Source organism: Elephantulus edwardii, unplaced genomic scaffold, assembly GCF_000299155.1.
Source record: "Elephantulus edwardii isolate Elephantulus edwardi_28Jun2011 unplaced genomic scaffold, EleEdw1.0 scaffold00365, whole genome shotgun sequence".
NCBI lineage: Eukaryota > Metazoa > Chordata > Mammalia > Macroscelidea > Macroscelididae > Elephantulus > Elephantulus edwardii.
Window position 1 is genome coordinate 188,639 of NW_006400115.1, and position 13,808 is coordinate 202,446.

The 13,808-nt window shown below is 38.2% G+C and overlaps 1 protein-coding gene and 2 pseudogenes across 1 annotated transcript in view; 2 read left to right on the forward strand and 1 right to left on the reverse strand.

Moving 5' to 3' along the window:
- Positions 1 to 13,808, forward strand: part of LOC102859961 (lysine-specific demethylase 6A-like) — a 230,183-nt gene that overhangs the window by 45,789 nt on the left and 170,586 nt on the right. Inside the window, 1 exon segment of the mRNA XM_006902075.1 lies at positions 6,775 to 6,883. Coding sequence (XP_006902137.1) covers positions 6,775 to 6,883 — 109 coding nt within the window.
- On the forward strand, positions 367 to 1,979 carry LOC102859155 (annotated as a pseudogene).
- Positions 8,770 to 13,808, reverse strand: part of LOC102864045 — an 18,112-nt pseudogene continuing 13,073 nt past the window's right edge.

The following is a 13,808-nucleotide window of genomic DNA, read 5'->3' on the forward strand; positions in this document are numbered from 1 at the left end:
TCAAGGATTCTGAAGCTTCGTCTGACATACTTTGGGCATGTTGCAAGGAGGGACTGGTCCTTGGAGAGGGACATCATGCTTGGGAGAGTGGAGGGATGGCGGAGGAGAGGAAGAACCTCGGTGAGATGGATTGATTCTGTGATTGGTGTGGTGGGAGTGAGTGTGTCAGAAACAGAGAGGTTGGCACAGGATAGAGCAGGGTTTAGGGCTCTTGCATATAGTGTGCTATGAGTCACATACTTGCAGCTTTTAAAATGGCTTTCTGAATTAATTACTTATGTTTAAGTCACTATTAAATTAAAAAAAATTGTTGCCATAAATGTCTGCTTAAAATATCTGCATTACAATACTCCAGACATTGAACTTAATACACATGTGAATGTCATGGAAAAGATTTATGCAGTTTGATCAGTTCTTCCCAATAAAAGCAATAATGAAATAGTTCTGGTGCTACGACAGTTTGATTTCAATGTCGATAAAGCAGTACAAGCCTTCGTGGATGGTAGTGCAATTCAAGTTCTAAAAGAATGGAATATGACAGGAAAAAAGAACAATAAAAGAAAAAGAAGCAAGTCCAAGCAGCATCAAGGTAACAAAGAAGCTAAAGACAAAGGAGAGAGGCAAGAAGCCATGCCCACACCACCACAGATCCAGAATGGCCTCGTGCACAGCTGTGAGAAGGACAGCTCGTCCGCAGACTCTGCCAGTGAGAAACCCACCATGTTCCCATGTGAAAAAAAGATCTCAATACTCAAGGACCCTTCAAAGACACTCCGTGGGGTTGCAGAGGCAACAGACCACTGCAGCTGAAACTATCCTTAGATGGGAATCCCAAACCTATACTTGGAACAGCAGAGAGGTCAGATGGCCTACAGTGGTCAGCTGAGCAGCCTTGTAACCCCAGCAAGCCTAAGAAAAAAACATCTCCTGTTAAGTCCCATGTCCCTGCAGCTCATGTTGAAATAAAGCCAGATGAGTTGGCAAAGAAAAGAGGCCCAAGTAATGAGAAATCAGTGAAGGATTTGCAACGCTGCACTGTTTCTCTAACCAGATACCGCGTCATGATCAAAGAGGAAGTGGATAGTTCAGTGAAGAAGATCAAAGCTGCCTTTGCTGAATTACACAACTGCATCATTGACAAAGAAGTTTCATTAATGGCAGAAATGGATAAAGTTGAAGAAGCCATGGAAATTCTGACTGTTCGGCATAAGAACTAAAGAGACTGGCTGATCTGGCCAGTCAGATGGCAGAGATGCAGCTGGCCGAACTCAGGGCAGAAATTAAGCACTTTGTGAGCCAGCGTAAATATGACGAAGAGCTAGGGAAAGCTGCCCGATTCTCCTGTGACATTGAACAGCTAAAGGCCCAAATCATGCTCTGCGGAGAAATTACACATCCAAAGAACTCCTCAAGAACTCCCTGCTGCCTCTGCCATCTGACTGCCTCGGGGAAACAGAGCAGCTTTTCCCGCAAACCACCCAGTCACAAGCCCTCCGAGGGGAAAGCTGTAAACCCGAAAATGACGAGCAGCCTCCCCAATACCACTGACACCTCTCACCAGACCATGCCGACCAGCAAGCAGAATGGATCTTCTAGCCAAAGACGAAGATTTAATCCACAGTACTGTAACAACCGACTAAATGGGTCGGCCAAGTCCCAGGGCAGTGGGAATGAAGCTGATCCCCTGGTGAAAGGCAACAACCGCCACGAACACAGAAGACAGCCCCACAACGGCTTCCGTCCCAAAAACAAAGGTGGTCCCAAAAACCAGGAGGCTCCCTTGGGTCCAAAGAGCCCCGAGGCCCCAGCCCATTCGGAAAAGCCCCGGCGAAGGCAGCACCCTGCAGACCACTCAGAGGCCAGGCCTTTCCGTGGTACCATCTCCCGGGTCCCACAGTGCAACCTGTGCCCCATGAGAATAGAAGTCTCTGACACGGCGGTCAGTCCTCTCGGTCCCAGCCGTGATGCTGGTGGCCTGAGCCGGCAGAGAGCAAAGTGGTTCCCACTCAGTTCTGGTTCCCCGCTCGAGGTGCTGACCCAATTCGTTGTCAAAAGAGAATCGCTCGGAACATACCAACCCGTGTGGTTGTGTCATCCTCTCTTACTCATTTTTACTAATTCTAATAATCAGCGCTAGCTTGCTTCATAATGTTCATAGCTTTGCTTGATCTGTTGATGCATTTCCTCGTGAAGACATTGCAGCATTTTAGCCAGGCAGTATTTACTTGTTCGTTAGGAAAATCAAGATGTGGCAGAAGACCAGAGGCTCAGTAGCAGCCTGTTGTAGCGTGATGTCAGTCCCATTGGTCATCTTTAGAGAGTTAATGTTGCAAAAGAAAAAAGTTTTTAAAAAAATTCTTAATGATTAGACAAACATGATCTGCTGAAGACACATGCGCTTTTGTAGAATTTAACATCTGTTGTTTTTTCTGAAATATATATATATATATATATATATATTTTTTTATTTGAAACAAATTAAAATATGCTGCATTTGAAAAAAAATACTTCAGTCATATCTAGTGAGAATCTTGGTCGTATCACTTATATCACTATTTCCTAGATTTTTCAAGAAACACGGTTAAAATCTTGTAAAGATTTTGCACTATGTCCTTATTTACATTTTTGTTACTAATAATTTGTAAAACATTATTATTCTTAACATAATACATTGGGAAGAGAAATGTACTCTTCTACATTAAGAGGCATATGACTTGAAAGCAACTTTATTTTATTAATGATAATAGTTACATAGGTTGGTAAAAGTTAAAATTTTGATTAAACTAGAACCCATTTGTTGCTGATTGTCATTTATATATCTGTGCAGTAAGCTTTTCCTGTATACACAACCACTTACAGGTTGTCCTACGCATATCTTCATTATATAGAGAGCAAGCAAGCATTTCTTCATATGTATGTTCATGTACATATGTGTATGTGTATAATCATACTCAAATACACTCTCTACATGGTTTAAAATTAAGAAAGGAATGGGTCAGGGTTGTATTCTTTCTCTATGATTATTCATTCTGTATGCGGAGGAAATGATTCCAGAAGCTGGACTCTGTGAAGAAGAATGTGGCATCAAGATCAGAGGAAGACTTCATCAGTAACCAGCTGACACAACCTTGTTTGCCGAAAGTGAGGAGGACCTGACCCACTTGATGCAGAAGATCAAAGAATACAGCCTTTAATATAGATTACATATCATTGTTAAGAACAAAAATTCTTAACACTGTATCAGTAGACAACATCATAATAGATGGATAAAAGTTTGAAACTTTCAGCAACTTCATCTTGCTTGGATCCACAATCAACACCCTTGGTACCAGCATTCAGGAAATTAGGAGATGTATTGCACGAGTAGAGTCTGAAGTCAGAGACCTCTGCAAATTATTGAAAAGCAGTGATGTCAGCTTGAGGACTAAGATGTGCTTGATTTAGGCCATGATCTTTTCAGTCACTTGCTGTGCATCTGCAAGCTGGACAGTGAATAAGGATGGCAAAAAAAGTACTTCTGTCTTTGAGCTGTGGTGTTGGAGAAGAGTACTGAACATCCTGTGGACTGCTAAAAGAACACACAGATAAATCTTGGGAAAAGTGCCAGAGTGCTTCTTGGAGGCAAAGGTGATAAAGCTTCATCTCACATACTTAGGACATTTGCTTAGGAGAGGCTATTTCTTGGAGAGTGACATTATGCTTGGGAAGATGGAGGGTCAACGAAAAAAAGCAAAACCTTCAACCAGATGGATTGACACAGTACCTACATCAGTGAGCTAGAGCATGTCAGAAATTGGGAGGATGGCTTAGGATAGGAGAGAATTCAGATCTGTTGTTCATGGAGTCGCTATGAATTGTGTTCGACTCGACAGAACCTAACAACAACATCCATATACTAGTTGCTTTTTAAAGTCTGATGAGATAAATACAAGTTAGTTCATATCCTTTGTGTTTGCAGGGAAGTCAAGCCAAGAAATTGTTATTTGTGTCTAAATATAAGTAAGATTTTGGCCTCTTTCCTCCAATTATCACTCTAAAAGAGTTTGCCTATTTTAACATTTGGATCATAAAGATTACTGGTAAAAGATGTATTGGTCTATGACCATCTTGTTTTTGTTGTTATGTGCTGTTGATTCAAGTATGCTGAATCTTGACCTATCCTGAGCCAGCCTGTCTCTGACACACCTGACCCCATTGCGACAGTCACTCTGTCATCCATGGTCTTTCTTTCCTGTGCTTTTCCTCCATGTTAGATGGATCTTAGCTGAAAGCAGGGAGTACCAGAGGAATGTCTGTGTTTCATTGATTATGCAAAGGCGATTGACTGTGTGGATCACAACAAACTATGGCTGACTCTGAGAAGAATGGAAATCCCAGAACACTTGATTATGGTAATGTGAAACCTATACTTGGAGCAGGAGGCAGTCGTCAGAACAGAGCAAGGAAACAATTCAACATTGGGAAGGGTGTATGCCAGGGATGTGTCCTATCTCCATACCTTTTCAACCTATATGCACCAGCAGCCAGGAAATTAAAAGACACATTGCATTGCAGTGGGAATGTCTGCTGTGTTAGGGACCTCTCCAAAGTACTGAAGAGCAATGGTGTCACTCTGGGGACTAAGGTGTGCCTGATACAGGCCATGGTCTTTGTAATCACTTGTTATGCGAGTATGCTAAGAAAATGAACAGGTTCGTCCTGGAGAGGGTTAAACAAGACTGTTCCTTGGAGGCAAAGATTCTGAAGCTTCTTCTGACATACTTTGGGAATATTGCAAGGAAGACCCTCTGTGAGGTGGATTGATTCCGTGACTAGGGTAACCAAGGTGGGTGTGTTGGAGACAGTGAGATTGGCACAGGATAGAGCAGCAGGGTTTAGGACTGTTGTACGTAGGGTCGCTATGAGTCCCAGAAGACTCGACAGCATGCAACAACAACAACAACATGGAAAACAAGAACAACAACAACACACTTTATTAGTGAGTATTTTATTTACAAAACCTTAATTACCTTTTGGGTGTTCTGGTATTCTAGATGGTAGAGAGTTGTGCTGCCAAGCCAAAGGCAATCAGTTCAGTAGTTGATTAGCTGCTCTGTGAAAGATGAATAATTTGTGTGATTAATACCCTTTGAAAACCTGCTGAAGGTTCAGCTGTGAGTCAGTTCTGACTCTGGCAATGACTGACTTATTAACTTTAAAGGGACTCTGTAATGTAATCTATAGGGAGTTGTGTTGCTAATCCAAAACAAAGGCCTCCTCACAGGGCATTGGAATTTACCAGCTGTCCTTGCAGGACAGAGAAAGGGAGTCTCCTCCAGTGGAACTTACAGCCTTGAAATATCAATACCAATACAACTCTGAGCTGTTTCTGACTTGATAAAAATGAGAGAGATTATGTAAAAATAAAAATTCTTAATACAGCCCAATAATTTTATTTAATTCTATAATGTTATACGATACTATATTGTACTTTTGGACTCCCCATCCATCTGCCAGATGAGAAATATGTATAAATTTAATGCAAGAGAATCTTCAAGTTTTATGCCTTCAAATGATAGTAATTCCTGAAACTTTAGTGAAGCATTCTCAGTTGGTTAATAAGTGGCTAGTTTTTACTGTTTATGCTTTGATACATACATATATTTTAAAGTGCTATGAGTGGAACAGTAATGGAATCTTAAGCTCTAAGGAGATTGATGCCAGAGCCCTCCTAGGGTTGGTCAGCTGTGAGTTGATGACAATAAATTGTTTGGTTTTTTTGAGTTCTTTATGCTTTCTCTTTGGTTTGACAATCATCCCAGAATTCATTCTGGTTAGGATAGGTCCTCTCCACTTATTGAGGATTTATGCATGTACTTTGGAGAAGTAAATTTTAGTGAATTAATTTTGAAACTTTACTAAAGGCTATTGTATAGAAAACACATTAAAGGATGGATGACCAGAACTTTCTTCTTTCCATTGTTCTATAAGGTCTTCATTTCTTTTAACTACAGTATCCTAGGTTTTATTAAGACCAACAGTCAGTATCCCTGTATTTTTTTCCTCTGAGGGTAAAAATTGAGAATTTTACATGTTGGAGTTGAAGGAAGATTTGGAGTAAGTCATTGGAATAGGATTTAGTATGTTTGAAGTATATTATGAGGAAGAAGAATATTGAAAAGTAGTTTATAGTAATTTGAAACTACTGCTGTAGTTTTAGGCAAAAAGTAGCAGTTGATTATAAATTGTAGCTATTATTGTGACTTAGAGATTCTGACATAATTCAGTAAAAAGTCTTCTTGCTTCTGAGAAATATGAGTATTATTTGTATTTCAAAGCAGTTTTATTTATACCAGTAGGTAGTACTGTAATAATTTATGATGTCTGAATAAAGTGATCAAAGTGCATTTACAACTTACTTGGCAAGTGGTGACTTAATCTAGTCGTGATGCTAACTCAGCTAGCTCTGGCTGTATCTAGGGATTTTGAAACCACCAGTTGCTGTTTTGGAGAAAGATGGATGATCACCTTCCATTAGAATTTGCAGCCTTGGTAACTGCATTGTTATGAGTTGAAACTGACTGAAGGACAGTGCTGGAAAAAACCACTATATAGCTGCTTATTTAATAAATATGTGGGACAATGGTTCCTTAAAGATTGCTATCTTTACGGTATCTGAAGTAGAAGTAAGCATATTGATTTCTTGGACAATTGAATGAAGGATGTGTGCATTGTTTCAGGACATGCAATTCAGGGTTTTATCTTTTCTTAAGTCTTCGTATTTTTCATTTCTAGGCTGTTCGCTGCTATGAATCTCAAATCTTAAAAGCTGAAGGAAAAGTGGAGTCTGATTTCTTTTGTCAATTAGGTCACTTCAACCTTTTATTGGAAGATTATCCAAAAGGTAATTTTTTCTCTTCTATAAATTTGATTTAAACATATATTTATAATTACTGTAATTATCATATTTTTATTAGAAATGTTATTGTTTTTACTTCTTGGAAATTGTAAGCTCTGTAACATAGTAAATAATGAGGAAAAAATAGGGAAATAGGTGGTGTTTTAAAAAGAAAATTCTACAAAATTTGTGTCTGACCTCTTAAGTTTTATTTGTAGTTCATGAATTGGAGGAGGAGGCCTTCAGCCCTCTAGTCTTACAAGATAGACTCCAAAGAGGTAGAAAAAAAGACTTTTTATGGTTGTAGGTATACAGGAACAAGGAGCTTTACTGTGCAAATTGTAGAATTTTTGTGGATGTTTTCTTTCTTTTTGGAAACTATGTAAATTTAGCAGTCAAGTCTTGTTTAGCTTGGATTTTTCTGTTTTTGAACAAGTTGTTTAAAAGAGTAAGATTCAGCTCCTGGGGAGGTTAGGCATTTGTAGGAAATAAAACTAGTTAGATTTAAGTTTCTAGACATGAGGTAGGCTCAATACCATCTTGGGCCTAGTAATGTTAAGTTAACCATATGTAAATCATCAATAAATTGATCATTCAGTAAAACTGAAAACTTTGTACATGGCGGTGTTATTTGTCCTGTCTTATGAAAATTCTTGCACTTTAATTAAACTAGCTCACATTTTATTATTTAATTACTGTGTTGCCATTTTGTCTATATTGGTTGAAATATAGTAATTGTTGAAATATAGTTATATAGTAATTGTTGAAAAAGTAATGCAAGCTCAGCCTCTCTCTTTTTAATTCTTTAATCTTGGGCATAAAATGTACTTGTTTTTGCTTGGAAAACCCTGAGTGAAAATTGAATCTGTAGCTATTTTATTTATAGTAAATGTAAGTAACATAGAAAGATGATCACATATGAATTTGAGACTATATAAAGCAGTATTTTCCATTAATTTGAAAATATTTCCTTTAAGAAATCAATCTTGTAAATAATTGAAGGTAGTCCCCCAGGATGTGTCATTTAATAATATCAAGCTTCCAACTATTACTTGCTTAGAAAGTTGAAAGCACCCAAAAATAGTATCCCTTGAATAGCAAGGGAAAAATCCATAGTAAAAAGATTATATTCATATAAAGAAGAAAGTTTAACTTTTTGATAATAACATCTTGATGTTAGATGGATAGATGTATTGTACTTGTCAATAAGTGTATTTTTTTTTCATAGTTCCTGAATAAGTGTATTTTTAATGGGTAGTTTATACTATTTTATCTTAGGTCAAGTAAACACTTTGAGAAAATAAAAGTTTAGTTTGAGAAGGGCATACTCTGGGTGGGGTTTGCAGTTTTACAGCTCTTTCAAGTACCACTGTGTTACTTTTAACAGATTAGAAAACAAGCTCAGGAACATTATAAAATCTATAAAAGGAGGCTAGAAGTTGGGGAATTTTGTGATTGTTCAGTGATACAATTTATTAAATGCAAAATGTCCTTCAGTTTGCAAATACCTATTTGGTTGTTTTTTGTGGGTTTTTTTTTTTTTAAGAGAACAGGATATCTTTTCTCAAACTTTGACATAAAAAGTAAAAATAAATAACACACGTGGCACTAATTAAAACTAACATCACAATTCACTGGGCATCAGTCCTCTGCAAAGCAATGTATCATTTCAAAAACATTTTTCCTTGGTCTTTTACTTTCTGTATCCACTTTTCTTGATTTTTGATCATTGCTTGACTTTTCAGTTGTAAATCTTCTTGAGCTTTCCAGTTTGTTCTGGAGGTTTCTACATGGTTCCTCCGTTGTTGCTTTCAGCTGAGGTTGAAGCTTTAATATTATCAGGTGAATGAACAGGTTTGGTGAATAGAATGAACAAGCAGGTGAATTTTTCACTAGCTATAGCGAAGCAACTGGATGAGTCCTCCAGGTCTCCAGCTAGCTGGCTCTTTACTAAAAGTTTCAGTTGATTTGCTGCTTTTAGTTGGAGTCCCGTGATGAGTTGTTGCTTCTATGGCTTAATTCTGCTCTCAGACTAGATTGAATAATACAATCTCTTACTTTCTCATCTAGGCCTAAACCTGGTGCTTTCTCATCCTCAAGTTTGTTCAGAGGCACAGCAGGTTTATCATTGATCACACTTCTCAATTCTTGGAGAAGTTGTTTCAGGTTTCTTGTCATATTTCCTTCATTGTACTAGGTTTCACAGAGTGTTAAGACCGGAAGCTTCCCCTAGACTGGGAAGATGGTACATTAGAATGAGAACAGGCAACAGCTAATTGTTGTAAAATGTGTGGTTTCACAGAAGAATTTGAAGTATACCCAGGGCTTAGAAAGTTCCTTTACATCCAAAGTGTGTTGAAGTTTTAGCCACACAAATTGTTGTTTTTGGTGCTGTATTGTATCTTGATATTCTGCAAACTGCAAAGATGCCTTATCAAGAGCAGCTTCCATATTAGCAACCTTTTCTTTTAGACAACATTCCTGAGATCTCAGGATGTCCAGTTCCCATGTTATTTTGTTCTTTTTCCTATTGAAATAAGATTCAATCCTTGGCTTAGTTTATTCTCTTCTTTTAGGAAATTCTTCTTATTTACATTTGCCATTGCTACTTATGAAAACTATCTTGCTCTATAATATCCCTAGTACCACGGCCTCTTCTAAACCCAGCCTGCACTTCAGGCAGTTCTCTGTTGATGTGCTTGCTGTTCAGTCATTTTTGGATAATTTTCAGCAGAATCTTCCTTGGATGTGATATTAATGATAATGTTCTATAATTTCCACACTCTGTCAGGTCACCTTTCTTTGGAATGGGAATAGAGATCTTTTCCAGTCAGTTGTCCAGGTGGTTGTCCTAGAAATTTCTTGGCACAACATGGTGAGCACATCCAGGATAGTTTGTTTGTTGAAATATGTCAATTGATATGATGTCAATTCTTAGGGCCTTGTTTTTTGCCAGTTCTTTCAGAGCAGCTTGAACGTCTTCATCATCACAGGCTCTTGCTCATATGTTGTTTCATGAAATTCTTCTGTGTCTGTCAATTCCTTTTGGTGCAATGACTTTGTATATTCTTTCCATCTTCTTTTAATACTTACTGGATCATTATTATTCTGCTCAAAGCATCCTTAAGTTTTATAACTTGAGGTTTGAATATGTTCTTCAATTCCTTGAGCTTAAGAAATGCAGAGCAAATTTGGCCTCTTTGATTTTCTGACTGCACATTTCATTAGAACAATTATTTGTAGTAGATTCTGGTGCTGGAGAAGAGTATTGAGGGTACCATGGACTGTTGAATAAGACTCAGAGTAAGCTTTACACAAAAGACCTGAACTCAGTTCTATAACTAACATAATTTCTGTACATTTATAGAGTTTAGAGAGTTTGTAGAGTTTCCAGAGGCATCTAGTTTAGGAAGTGGATGCCAATCCTGCTTCCCAACATGAATCAATCTGGAAGCTCATAAAAACATTGTACATAATGGGTAACAATTATGGTATTTGACATGACTATGGAACAGTGTTCAGCATCACAGCAACTCCCAAGTTGTTCAGTACAGCAAATAGACAAACGATTGCTGTGTCATTTAAAGAGTATTCATTCTAAAATGAATAAATTTGGCCAAGGTCTCTCTTCAGGTCCTTCACCGCATGGAACCTGTCAGAGCCTGCATTCACCAGTTTCACCTATTTTAGCTCTAGGTCATTCTCTCTGGCTTCAGGCTTCCATATCTTTGCATCTTTTTATCTTTTTTTTTTTTTTCCCTATAATTATATTTTATTAATTTTCATAAACATTTACAGAGATTTTGGGCTTCCACTCATTCATTGTTGCACTATTCTCTCTACCCTCCTCCCAGTTTGTTCTTGTCCGAATGCCACAGTGCTTGTCAAAGCCAGTTCTGATTAATCTTCTTTGTCAGTGTATCCTTTGCCATTCCCTATCACTCCTCCCTGAGAGAGACTTCACCCTGAGTCATAAGGAAAAGAGGACGGCGTATTCTCTTAGCTACTTCCTGCTGAAAAGGGACGCTGTGGGTTTCAGGGTGAAGATCTTCTCTCACTACTCTAAAGGGCCCCTTTGGCAGTAGGAAACACATAGACTATTATGGAGATTGATTTTGGAATTCAGATGCACTCTTATTGATTGTGCTTGGCTGTACATGTACATATCCTTCAAGATGTATCATGGGGGTGTTGCAACCTAGAAGACACAAATTTGACTAACAAGTTATAAGTACATGAGTCCAAAAATTATGGAAAAGTAAAAGAAAAGATTCTTTCATTGTTTTACAAACCCTCCCCCAGGTCCCCTCCACCATGCAGCCCTCGTTCTAGTCTCCTGTGATGACAGAAACACCCAGTTACATCTCTCTTTTAAACGGTTCTCTCCCTCCTCTGTTTCAGTGCAGTATACATTATTGAACCCATCTTACTCAGTCTCTCCCCAACCCCAAGGACAGTCCCATTCTACAACAGTGGCATCATGTAATATTTGTCCTTTTGTGACTGGGACATTTCACTCAGCATAATGTTCTCCAGAGTCAACCATTTTGAATAATATTGCATGAGTTCCTTGTTTTTTAATGCAGCATAGTATTCCATTGTGCGAATATACCACAGCTTCTCTAGCCATTCGTTTGTTGATGGGCACTTAGGTTGTGCATCTTTTTATCTTTTAAAATCTTAAATTCGTACATATCCACTCTCCTGTCATTGATCTCTTTCTCAAGTTAAGCTTTCTCCACTTGCAAGGCACCAGCACTTTGTCCATGATAACCAACCAATTGTGTCATATTTTCAATCTGTTATTGCAAAATCTTGATCATAACTCCTGGGCCTCACATTCCATCTGCACATTTCTGAGGTGATCCCCTTCATTTTTCAAGTGCTATAGCTCCTAAAATTTTAAGTCCATTCGGAAGCAGAGCTTCGTGATCTCTGCATTGGTAACCTCGATGGCTCTCTCTTTTTCCTGTAGGGAAGCTATCAGATCTGACACTCTTTAGTGGATTAGAGTTGAGCAGTTAAGAAGGACACTTTTTCTAAACTTTCTCTCCCTGAATTGCTGCCATCTGCCGATCCATCTGCCCCTGACACTCTCTCATTGCACCTCCATGTTCTGTCATCTAGTTCCTGTAGCAGGTGGTCAGTGGTGATGCTGTTGTGTCTCAGTCACACAGATGTTTATTGTGCTTCTTCTCAAGATTCAGTTACTTTTATGTAGATCAGCCAACAACTTTTGAAGTTGATTGTCCAAATTTCCAGATTTCTGGCTGATTTCATCATGATTTGATCTGACTGTGCTTCAGTTAGCTCTGAGTTGGCTTCTCCACCTCATCTATCTTGTTTTTCAAACTGAGCATCATTTTTATTAGCTGCTCTGTGTGCTATCTTTTATAGCATGTTCTCTTTGAGGCATTTTGCAGCTTCAAGTTCATGAACTGTGTTTTGAAGTTGGTTTCTTAAATTATCCTGGAACTGATTCTCCCTCCATCTGATGTTAGCCATGGCATCTTTTTCCATTTGCATTTCTTTTTTTTGTTTTTATTTATTTAAATTTATTACTAATTTCAGGAAAAATTTACAGAGACTTTGGATTTCCATTCATTCATTGTTGCACCTTTCTTCCTGCCCAGCCCTCCCTCCTAGTACACTACCCTCTTGGAAAAGTAAATTCTTTCATTGTTTTACAAACCCTCCCCCAGGTCCACTCCACCATGTAGCCTTCACTCTGGATTCCTGTCATGATAAAAATACCCAATCACATATCCCTCTTAACCAGTTTTCTCCCTCATCTGTTTCAATGCAGTATACATTGTTGAACCCATTTTTCTCAGTCTCTCCCCAACCCCAAGGTCAGTCCTGTTTTACAACAGTGGCGCTATGCAGTATTTGTCCTTTTGTGACTGAGATATTTCACTCAGCATAATTTCCTCCAGGGTCACCCATTTTGAATATTGCATGAGTTCCTTGTTTTTCAATGCAGCATAGTATTCCATTGTTTGACTATACCACAGCTTCTCTACCATTAGGTTGTTTCCAACTCCTTGCTATTGTGAACAAAGCCGCAATAAACATGGGTGTGCATATATCTGCTTGGACTTTGGGGTATATTCCCAGTAGTGAAATTGCTGGGTCAAATGATATCTCTGTTTGCAACTTTTTGAGAAAGCGCCAAACCGCATTCCACAGTGGTTGCACCATTTTACACTCCTACCAACAGTGAATAAGCGTTCCAGTTTCTGCAAAACCTTGCCAGCATTTGTTGCTTGCTGTTCTGTTAAATTTTGCGATTCTGACTGAGGTGAGATGGTATCTCATAGTTGTTTTAATTTGCATCTCTCTTAAGAGCTAGGGAATTTGAACATTTCTTCATGTGCTTGTTAGCCATCTGAATGTCTTCTTTGGTGAGGTATCTGTTCATATCCTGTGCCCATTTTTCTATTGGATTATTTACCTTTATCTTGTGGATTTGCATCTCTTGAAGTTTTGTTTGCAAATCAATAACTGCTTCATGTAAAATTTTTGTTTCTTATGTAGCTCATTGCTTTCACATACTGTTTTCTGCAAATCTTTATTTAACTTGATGTGAATATTCTTTCAAATCACGTTTGATGTATTCCTTTCCAGGTTATGAGTTTTCTTTTAGAATCAAGTTTAAATTCCTATTTAGGGAACTTGTGTCAAAGTTCCAGTTGAAGTTATGTTTTCAATTGAACCACAAATAGATGACATCATAAAATGGACTTGAACCTCCATTGGATGTAATATACTGATTGCACTTCCTTCAAGACCAATTTGTTATTTTGGCAGTTTACAGAATATTTTTTTTTTCAAATTTAGGTTGTTTATTTTTCATTTCAATGAACATCTACAGAGATTTTGGGATTCCATTCATTCATTGTTGCACCCTTCTCCCCTCACAAACCCCTCC